We start from the raw sequence: 9,551 nt of genomic DNA, 5'->3' as shown, positions 1-9,551 counted from the left end.
CGTGGTCGCGCTGTTGGCAGGGGGCGGGACCGGGCTGTGGGCGGGTCTGGGCCGGCCTTTCCGTGGGTCAGGGGTCACGCTGGTCTCCACGTGCTGGGCCGGGCCGTGGGCGGGTCCGGGTCGGCCTTTCGGTGGGTCAGGGCCCAAGCCAGTCGCTGTGGGCGTGGCCTGGCTGTGGGGGCCTGGGCGGGGCCGGGCTCTAGGCGGTGGGCGGGGCGCGCCGGGAAAAGTTCCGGGAAGGTGAGCTAGTCCAGACCCGGCGCGGAAGTTGGTGGCGTCCGTGCGCCCTCCGGTCGAGGCCCGCGGCCATGTCCTCAGGGGGCGCCGGGGCTGGCGGGGGCGAGGGGGCCCCGCGCACGGCTGCGGCGCTCTGTGGCCTGTACCACGAGGCCGGGCAGCGGCTGAGGCGCCTGCAGGACGAGCTGGCAGCGCGGGATGCCCTCATAGAGCGCCTCCGCGCCCGTCTGGCCGCGCTTGAGGGGGACGCGGCGCCCTCGCTCGTGGACGCGCTGCTGGAGCAGGTGGCGCGCTTCCGGGAGCAGCTCCGGCAGCGGGAGGGCGGCGCCGCGGAGGCCGCGCTGCGCCAGGTGCGGCCCTGTGGGCGAGCCGTGCTTCCTCAGACCGCAGCGGGCGTGGGCGCGTCAGGACCGCGGGCTTGCGTCCTACTGGGTTGGGAGGGGTTCGAGTGTGCGCTCCAGGGCTGGCTGTGAGGCCAGTGGGTGGCGGTGGGTTCTGAGGAGCGTGTGCACGTGCGCAGTTAACCTTAAAAACAAAGCTGCCAGTTACTTTCCCAGAAAGGCTAGGTTTATTTGGAACAGCAGGGAACGGCAACCCAGGGGCAGCGAATGAAAAAGGCGAACCGTACCCGGCGGCGCAGAACGCCGAGGACGCTCTTATGGAAGCCGGGGGCTGTTGTAAACAGAAAGTCCATTGGAGGAAACTGGGAGCTGGAAGTGTGGTGGCTTCTCATTGGCTGCGCTGCCGCCGGCGCCGCGGGACGCCTTCCTTCCTCCCGGGATCGGGAAGACGTAGGGCCTCGCGAGGCCCTCTGGCGGCGGGCTTCGCGGTTGGGCAGGCGTGGTTCCAGATAAAGTTTCCTTGTATTGATTTTCGCAGTTTGGTTCTGACAACTGTGTGCCCACGGGCCGTGTGAGGGTTGTGCGTTCTTGTCGGCCAGCCTGTGGTGGGTTCCGGGGGAGGAGCGTTCTCGACGGTTCTGAGGTGTGTGCGCATGAGGTGGCGTCCGAACGGGAACGGTGTGCTCCCGTGTTGGAGCTGACGGGGCTGTGCTGTGCGGGGAGAGGTGTGTCTGGGTCGGTTGTGAGGGGTGTGTGCGCCCGTGTTGTGCGGAGAGGGGTGTGTCGGGGCTGGAGCTGACGGGGGCGTGCCCCCTGTTAGGTCTGAAGGTGGTTGGAGGGGTGGTGTTTTTTCTCGTTGATTCTGAGGATTGTCTAGGTGTTGCGTTCTGAGGGGTGTGCTCCATGTGTGTCCGCTTATATCTGAAGGTTGTGTCAGGGTTAAGGGTTGTGTGACCCTGTCGGTTCCGAGGTGGGTGTGTGTAACCGTATTGGGCAGGACGGTTGTGTGTCTGTGCCTGTTCTGAGGTGTGTAAGCCCCCCTGGGCCTTGAGGAGGGTGTATGCCTGTTCTGGTGTGAAGGTTGTGTGTGTGTTGATTCTGAGGGTATGTGAGGGTGTTCGATTCTGAGGAGTGTATCCTGTGTTGGGTCAAAGGGTGTCTGCCCGTGTTGGGACCTGAGGGGTGTGTGCTCACGTTGAGGGTTGTGGGGGCTTGTTGGTCTGAAGGTGTGTGTGTTCAGATGTCGGGTCTGAGGCATAGGATGCTTGTATTTGGGTTCTGAGGGGGGCGTGTGCCTGGGTTTTGTCTGTGGGGTGTTTGTGTGTGTTAGGTTCCCAGGTGTGTGCTCCTGTGCTGGGTACGGAGGGGTGTCTGTGCTCCTCTGTGGGGCAAGAGGGGGTGCGGGTGTTGATTCTGAGGGGTTCATGCCTATTTTAGGTTCTCAGGGGTGTGCTCCCATATTGGGGCTTTGAGGGTATGTGCCCAGGTTGCGACTCAGGGTTGGGTGTCTGTGTTGTTCTGAGTGGTGTGTCTCTGTTGGGTCTGAGGGTTGAGTTCCATTTGGTTTTACAGGGCTGGCTGTCCTTGTTGGTTCTGATAGCTGTGTCTCCGCGTGTTGGATCTGACGGATGTGTGTTTGTGTTGATTCTGAGAGGTATGATTACGTTAGGTTCTGAGGGGCGCACTCCCAGCCTGGGTTTGAGGGGTATGCTTCCAAGTTGGGTGAGAACGTGTGTGCCTGTGTTGGTCTGAGGAGTGTGTTGGCTTCTGAGGTGTGTGCTCCTTTGTTGGTTGTGAGAGGTGTGCCTCTTTTGCGTTCTGTCGGGGGGGGGGTGCCTCTGTTTGGTCTAAGGATTGTGTGTCCATGGCTCTACAAGTGTGTGTGTTGATTTGAGAGGTGATGTGCCTGTTTGAGGCTCTCAGGCGTGTGCCTTGGGATTGGGTTCTGAGGGATCTGCTTTTCTGTGCCCATTGCGGGTTGTGAAGGGTGTGTGTGCCTGCATAGGTTCTAAGACATTGTGTTATGTTGGGTTCGGAGGCGCATGTGCACCTGAGAGGCTTCTCGGTGGTGTGTGTGTCTATCTTAGGTCTGAAGTGTTTGTGTTTGTGTCAGTTCTGAGGTGTGTGTATACATGTTGGCTTCAGAGTGTTGTGCTCCCATGTTTGTTGTGCTTCCGTGTTGGTTTGTGAGGAGTGTGTTGTTGTGCTTCCGTGTTGGTTTGTGAGGAGTGTGTGTGCCCATCTGGATCAGAGGGTTGTGTGTCTGTATTGGTTCTGACGGGCATGTATTCCTGTGTCGTGCCCATATTGGGTCCATTGGTTGTGTGGTCATATTGGTTTCTGAGAGGTGTTCTGTCTGTGTGGGGTCTGAGGTATGCATGTTGAGTGTTGGTTCTGAAGGGAGTGCTCCCATGTTGGGTGAGGGTTGTGTGTCCTTGTTGATTTTGAGGTGTGTTTTTGCTCCTGTGTTGGGTCTAAGGGGTGTGTGTCCCTATTTTGGGTTCTGAGAGGTGTTAGATTCTAAAGGGCATGTGTGCTTATCTGAGGGTTGTGTGTTGATGTTTATTCTGAGGGTTGTGTCCTTGTTGGCATCTGAGGATTGTGTTCCCTTGTTGGGTTCTGAGTGGTGTGTGTCCCTTTGGGTCTGAGGCGTGTTTGTCTATGTTGGTTCTGAGAGTGTGTGTGCCTCCATGTTGGGTCCCAGGGGCATGTGACCCTGTGTTGGGTTGATGAGTGTATACCTGTGTCATGTCTGAGGTTTGTGTGTGCATATGGGGGTGAGAGGAATGTGCCCACGTTGTGTCTGTGGGTGTGTGCACCTGTATTGGGTTCTGTGAGTTGTGTGTGCCTGTGTTGGTTGAGGGTTGTGTCTGAATTCATTTTGAGGGGTGTGTATGTGTATGTGCGCATTGGGTTCTGAGGGGTGTACTCCCATGGGCATGAGGCGGGTGTGGCTGAGCTGTTTTCTGAGGGGCATATAGGATTTGGGATTCTGAGGGATGTGTGTGCCCATTTGGGCTTTGAGGCTGTGTACCCATGTCAGGTCCCAGGGGGTGTGTGCACCAGGATTGAGTTGTGAGAGGCATGTGTGCCCATGTTGGTTCTGGAGGGTATGTGTGTTCTCACATTGGGCCTGAGTGTTGTGTGCAACCATATTGGGTTCTGGAGGATGTGTGTGCTCATGTTAGGCCTAAGGGTTGTGTGTTCACGTGTCCTTGTTGGGTCCGTGGGGTATGTGTGCAAATGTTAGGCTGAAGGGTTATGTTTCTGTGTTAGTTCTGTGGGTGTGTTTGTCTGCGTTGGGTTTGAAGGGTGTGTGCCCATTTTGGGTTGTGAGCAGTGTGTGTGCTGAGTGCCTCCTCCAGTAGTGGATATGAGGGCTGTGTCTGTGTTGGGTTCTGAGAGGTGTTTGTGCCCATGTTAAATATGAGGGTGTGTATTTGGGTTTGTTTGGAGGATTGTGTGCATGTGTTATGCTCTGAGGACTGTGTTCCATATTGTGTTGAGAAGTGTGTGCCCATTTGCATGTTAGGGTTGTGTTAGGTTTAAGGTTTGTGTGTCTGTGTCGGTTCTGAGAGGTGTGTGTTCCCACATTGGGTTCTGAGGAGTGTGTGTCCTGTTTGGGTGAAAGGGTTGTATGTCCATGTTGGTTCTGAGGGCTGTGTGTACCTGTGTGTTTCACGTTGGTTCTGGGGGGTGTGAACATATCTTAAATTCTGAGCAGTGTGAGCCTATGTTGTGTTCTGAGGGGTGTGAGCCCAGGCTGGGCTTTGAGGAGTCAGTCTGACTATCTGGGTCTGAGGGTTATGTATCCATATTGGTCGTAATTACCGGGTGTTCCTGTGTTGGGTCTGAGGGTTGTGTCCGTGTTGGTTAGAGGGCTGTGTGTAACCCTGTGGGTTATGAGGGTTTGTGTGTGTGTTTGATTCTGAGAGACTTTGGGTTCTGATGTCTTTGTTAGGTTCTGAGGGGTGTGTGTCCCTTATAGGTTTGAGAAGTGTGCACCTGTGTTGGGTTTGAAGAATGTGTGTGTGCGCACATGGAGGGTTCTGTGTATGTGTGTGTTCACGTTTAATTGTGTGTGTAGACACTAGGTTCTGGGTGTGTGTGTGTATGTGTGTGCTGTATGTGCGTATAGTACATGGGTATAGGCTTCTGGTGTGTATGTGTTCACATTGGCTTCTGGACCATGTGAATCCCTATTATGTTCTGGGCTGCTGGGACCTATGACAATGGCAGTGCCTGCTAGAGTGTCAGATAACACACTTAAATCTTACTTTCCCTCCCCCTCTTCCTTGTTGATGTTATGTCTGTCTTTTTGAAATACCATAAACACTGGGGCACCTGGGGGGCTCAGTCGGCTAAGCGTCTGACTTGGCTCAGGTCATGATCTTGCGGTCCGTGAGTTTGAGCCCCGCATCGGACTCTGTGCTGAAGCTCAGAGCCTGGAGCCTGCTTCAGATCCTGTGTCCCTGTCTCTGTGCTCCTCCCTGCTCATGCTCGCTCTCTCTGTCTCTCAAAAATAAATAATCGTTAAAAAAATTGAAATACCATAAACACTCAGACCAGGAGCAAAGCAAGAGTGACAGTATTTTTCTAGAACTGTTTGGAAGTGCCCACACACATTTGTGTGAACTCTAGGGTTCCATTTGGGCCACAGCTGTCATCTGGGTTGTCTGAGGAAAGAAGCTAGGTCTACAAAAGGATTAGACTGCAAAAGACAGTCTTCACTTCTAGGCTTGGCCCTGCAGCCAGGTTGTAGACTGAAAAANCCCCCGCCCCCCCCCCTTTTTTTTTTACTATAAAAGTAATTTTGAATATCTGAAAAATAGAGGAGAGAATAGAGAAAAAACTAACAGCCGCTGTAATCCCGCAATGTGGGGGATAACCAGGGTTAATTTCTTGGCATGCCTCCTTCCTGTTTTTCCTTTGCACACTGGGTGCGGTTGAGTTCCTGCTGTCTGTCCATTTTACTTCATATCGCGTTGCCAGTATTTTCTCATCTGCATCATTTTAAATGCCTCTAGAAGCCAGATGTGCCCCTCAGTCCAGCTCTCTCCCTCTTCTGGGGAGAGTGGTTCATAACTCATCAGGGCAGAAGAAAAATTTAGAAGTCACCAGGTCTACACCACTGATCTTAGCGTCCTGGACACCAGGAGTCCGGGATGAGTGCAGACTGGGGACCAGAGCACATCATACCCGCCACCCACTCGCACACACCTGCAAGCAGCAGGACTCTGCTGCAGTCTGGTGGCCACTGGTGTTCCGCCTGTAGGTTCAGCACTGGCAGGCTGTGGCCCCACAGCCTCTAAGCAGGTCCCAGACAGAACCAGATCTAAAGTCCTACGTCTCTGTGGTCCTTTACCCCTGACACATGGGTTTTGTTTTAGGATTTTTATTTAAGGAGCATTTTAACAATCTGGTATCTTACACAATTGCAGGTTTGTGGTTTACTCCTATATCTATCTGGGTCTGTCATAGAACCTATGGAGGAATAGAGAGACTTCACACTGCAGAGTGATAAAAATGAGAGGACTTGATCCATAGGTTGGTCTCATCAGTGGCCATGTCAGCTAGCCTGTTAGGAGCAGGGAGCCTGGGTTGGGGGTGTGGGGGCTCCCAGAGAGGATGCTGAGGCTGTATCCTCAGCTGTGCAGGGACTGCCAGGTGACCCGTGCATCTGTGGCCGAGTGTAGCTAGCATGTGATAGGGCCAGACCAGTCTTGGAATTCTGGTTCTTTTTGCCACTACAGTAAGGCTCAGGAACGTACCTCGTTTGTAACACAAGGCCTGTATGGGTAACTTTACAGGCTTCTCTCATTAAGACTTTCTAGGATAATGGTGCTAATTCACTATGTGGCCCGTAACTGCTCAACCCCATCTCATACCACCCACGGTACTAGGTGGACCCTGCCTAGTCCTGATATATCAGCTTCCTCTGCCTTCCAGCTTTCCCTGTTCTACTATGTTTTCTATTGAGTGGAACAGCATACGTCCTTTACAGTAAGTTATATTGGTGTGTGTGTGTGTTTCTAATCATCTGTCTCCATAACTTTTTTGATCTTGTAAAACTAAAACTCTTTAGCCATTAAGCAATAATTTCCCTCCCATCCCCTAACCTCTACCCTTGGGAAATATCATTCTGCTTTCCGTCTTTATGATTTGATTAGGGATCTCATAGAAGTGGAATCATAACAGTATTTGTCCTTTTGTGATGGGCTTATTCACTTAGTATAATGTCCTGTAGATTTATTCATGTTGTATCATGTGCCAGAATTTCCTTCTCTTTAAGGCTGAATAATAATTCCATTGTATGTATGTACCACATTTTGCTTATCCATTCATCTATTGATTGGGGTTGCTTCTATATTTAAGCTATTATGAATAACACTGCCTCTATGAATACATGTGTACAAATCTATCTTTGAGAACTTGCTTTCAATTATTTTGGGTATTTTGTGGAATTGCTGGATTATATGGTAATTCTGTGTAAATTTTTAAAAACATTTTTAGTGTTTTATTTATTTCTGAGAGAGAGAGAGAGAGAGAGACAGCACGAGCAGGGGAGGGTCAGAGAGAGAGATACAGAATCCAAAGCAGGCTCCATCTAGGCTCTGAGCTAGCTGTCAGCACAGAGCCGACGCAGGGCTCGAACCCATGAACGGTGAGATCATGACCTGAGCCAAAGTCGGACGCTTAACCAACTGAGCCACCCAGGCACCCCATTTCTGTGTAAATTTTTGAAGAACACCCATACTGTTGTCCACAGTGCTATACCACATGCTGTTTTCCACAGGGCACAGGGTTGCAATTGCTCCACATCCTCACCAATATTATTTTCTTTCTTTTTTTTTTTTTTAACAGTAGTCATTCTAATGGGTATGTGGTGATTTGATACAAAATGATGGTAGTTTTGATTTGCAGTTTCCTGATGATTAGTGATGTCAAGCGTCATTTCACATGCTTATTGGTAATTTGTATATCTTCTGTGAAGAAATGTCAAGTCCTTTGCCCAGTTTTGAATTGGTTATTTGGTTATTGTGGAGTTTTAGGAATTCTCTATTGGGATACCTCATTTTATTGCACCTCTCAGATACTGTGTTGTTTTTTTGTTTTGTTTTGTTTACAGATTGAAAGTTTGTGATGGGGTGTCTGGCTGGCTCAGTGTGCGCCTCTTGATCTCAGGGTTGTGGGTTCAGGTCCTGTGTTGGGTGTAGAGATTTTTTTTTTTAATAAAATCTTAAAAAAAAAAAAAAAGTTTGTGACAACCCTGCATCAAGTAACTCTTTTGGCACCATTTTTCCAACAGCATTTGCTCACTTTGTGTCTGTGTGTCATAGTTTGGTTTATTATTTTGTTTGTTATGGTGATATGTGATCAATAATCTTTGATGTTGCTATTGTAATTTGGGGGGGGCACCATGAACTGTGCCCATATAAGACAGCAGACTTAATCAATACATGTGTGTGTTCCGACTGCACCACTGACGATCCATTCCCCCATCTAGCTCCTTCTCAGGCCTCTCCATTCCCTGAGACAAAACATTATTGAAATTAGATCAGTGAACAACCCTACAGTGTCTCCTAAGTGTTCAAGTGAAAGGAAGGGTCCCACATCTCTCACGTGAAATCGAAAGCTAGACATGATTAAGCTGAGTGAGGGAGGGATGTCTAAAGCCAAGACAGGCTGAAAGGTAGGCCTCTTGTGCCAAACAGCCGAGGTGCAAATGCAGAGGAAAAGTTCCTGATGGAAATAAGTGCTACTCCAGTGAACACATGAATGATGATAAAGGAAAATGGCCAAACTGCTGATAGGGAGAAAATTTTAGTGGTCTGGATGGAAGATCAAACCAGCCACAATATTCCCTTAAGCCAAACCCTCTTCCACAGCAAGGCCCTGACTCTCTTCAATTCCGTGGAGGCTGGGGGAGGGGAGCAAGCTGCGGAAGAAAGGTCTGAAGCTTGCAGAGGTTGGTTCATGAGATTTAAGGAAAGACGCCATCTCCGTAACACAAAAGTGCAAAGTGAAGCAGCAAGTGCTGGTGTAGAAGCTGCAGCAAGTTCTCCGGAAGATCCAGCTAGGATAATTCATGAAGGAGGCCACATTGAACAGCTGATTTTCAGTGTAGATGAAACAACCCTGATTTGGGAGAAGATGCCATCTAGGACGGTCATAGCTAGAGAGGAGAAGTCAGGGCCTGGCTCCAGAGTCTGAAGGGACAAGCTGATTGCCTTGTTAGGGGCTAATGCAGCCGGTGACTTGAAGTTGGAGCCAGTGCTCATTACCGTTCCGAAAATCCTCGGGCCCCGAAGACTGTGCTACATCTACTCTGCCTGTGCTTTACAGATGGAACAGCAAAGCCTGGATGACTGCGCATCTGTTTATGACGTGGTTTACCAATTATCTTAAGCCAACTGTTCAGACTTCCAGCTCAGAAAAAAAAAAGATTTCCTTTCGAAATAATACTGCTCATTGACATTGTACCCAGTAACCCAAGAGCTCTGATGATGTATAGCCAGATTAATGTTGTTTTCATGCCTGCAAACAGAACATCCGTTCTGCAGCCCATGGTGCAAGGAATAATTTTGACTTTGAAAGTCTTATTATTTAAGAAATACATTTTATAAGGTTGTAGATGTCATAAATAGTGATTCCTCTGATGGATCTGGGCAAATTGAAAACTTGGAAATGACTTACCATTCTAGATACCATTAAGAATATTCATGGTTCATGGGAAGAGGTCAAGATATCAGTATTAACAGGAGTTTGGAAGAAGTGGGTTCCAGCCCACATGTAGGACTTTGAGGGGTTCAAGACTCAGTGGAGGAAGTCACTGTAGATGTGGTGGAAATAGCAAGAGAACTAAAATCAAGAATGAAGCCTCAAGATGAGACCGAATTGCTGTGATCTCATGATAAAACTTGAATGGATGAGGAGGTGCTTTTTTGGGAGAGCACAGAAAGTAGTTTCCTG

At 50.0% G+C, this 9,551-nt stretch overlaps 1 protein-coding gene across 1 annotated transcript in view; it reads left to right on the top strand.

Annotated features, from left to right (window-relative positions):
* Positions 1-252: 252 nt before the first annotated feature.
* The window catches only part of TNIP2 (TNFAIP3 interacting protein 2), a 31,861-nt gene continuing 22,562 nt past the window's right edge, over positions 253-9,551 (top strand). The window contains exon 1 of the mRNA XM_077750479.1: positions 253-587. Within this exon, the coding sequence (XP_077606605.1) occupies positions 309-587 (279 nt within the window). The 5' untranslated portion in view covers positions 253-308. The remainder of the gene's footprint in view (positions 588-9,551) is intronic.

This window comes from Crocuta crocuta, unplaced genomic scaffold, assembly GCF_008692635.1.
Source record: "Crocuta crocuta isolate KB4526 unplaced genomic scaffold, BGI_CrCroc_1.0 scaffold179, whole genome shotgun sequence".
Lineage (NCBI taxonomy): Eukaryota > Metazoa > Chordata > Mammalia > Carnivora > Hyaenidae > Crocuta > Crocuta crocuta.
This window is presented reverse-complemented; position numbering and strand designations above follow the sequence as displayed.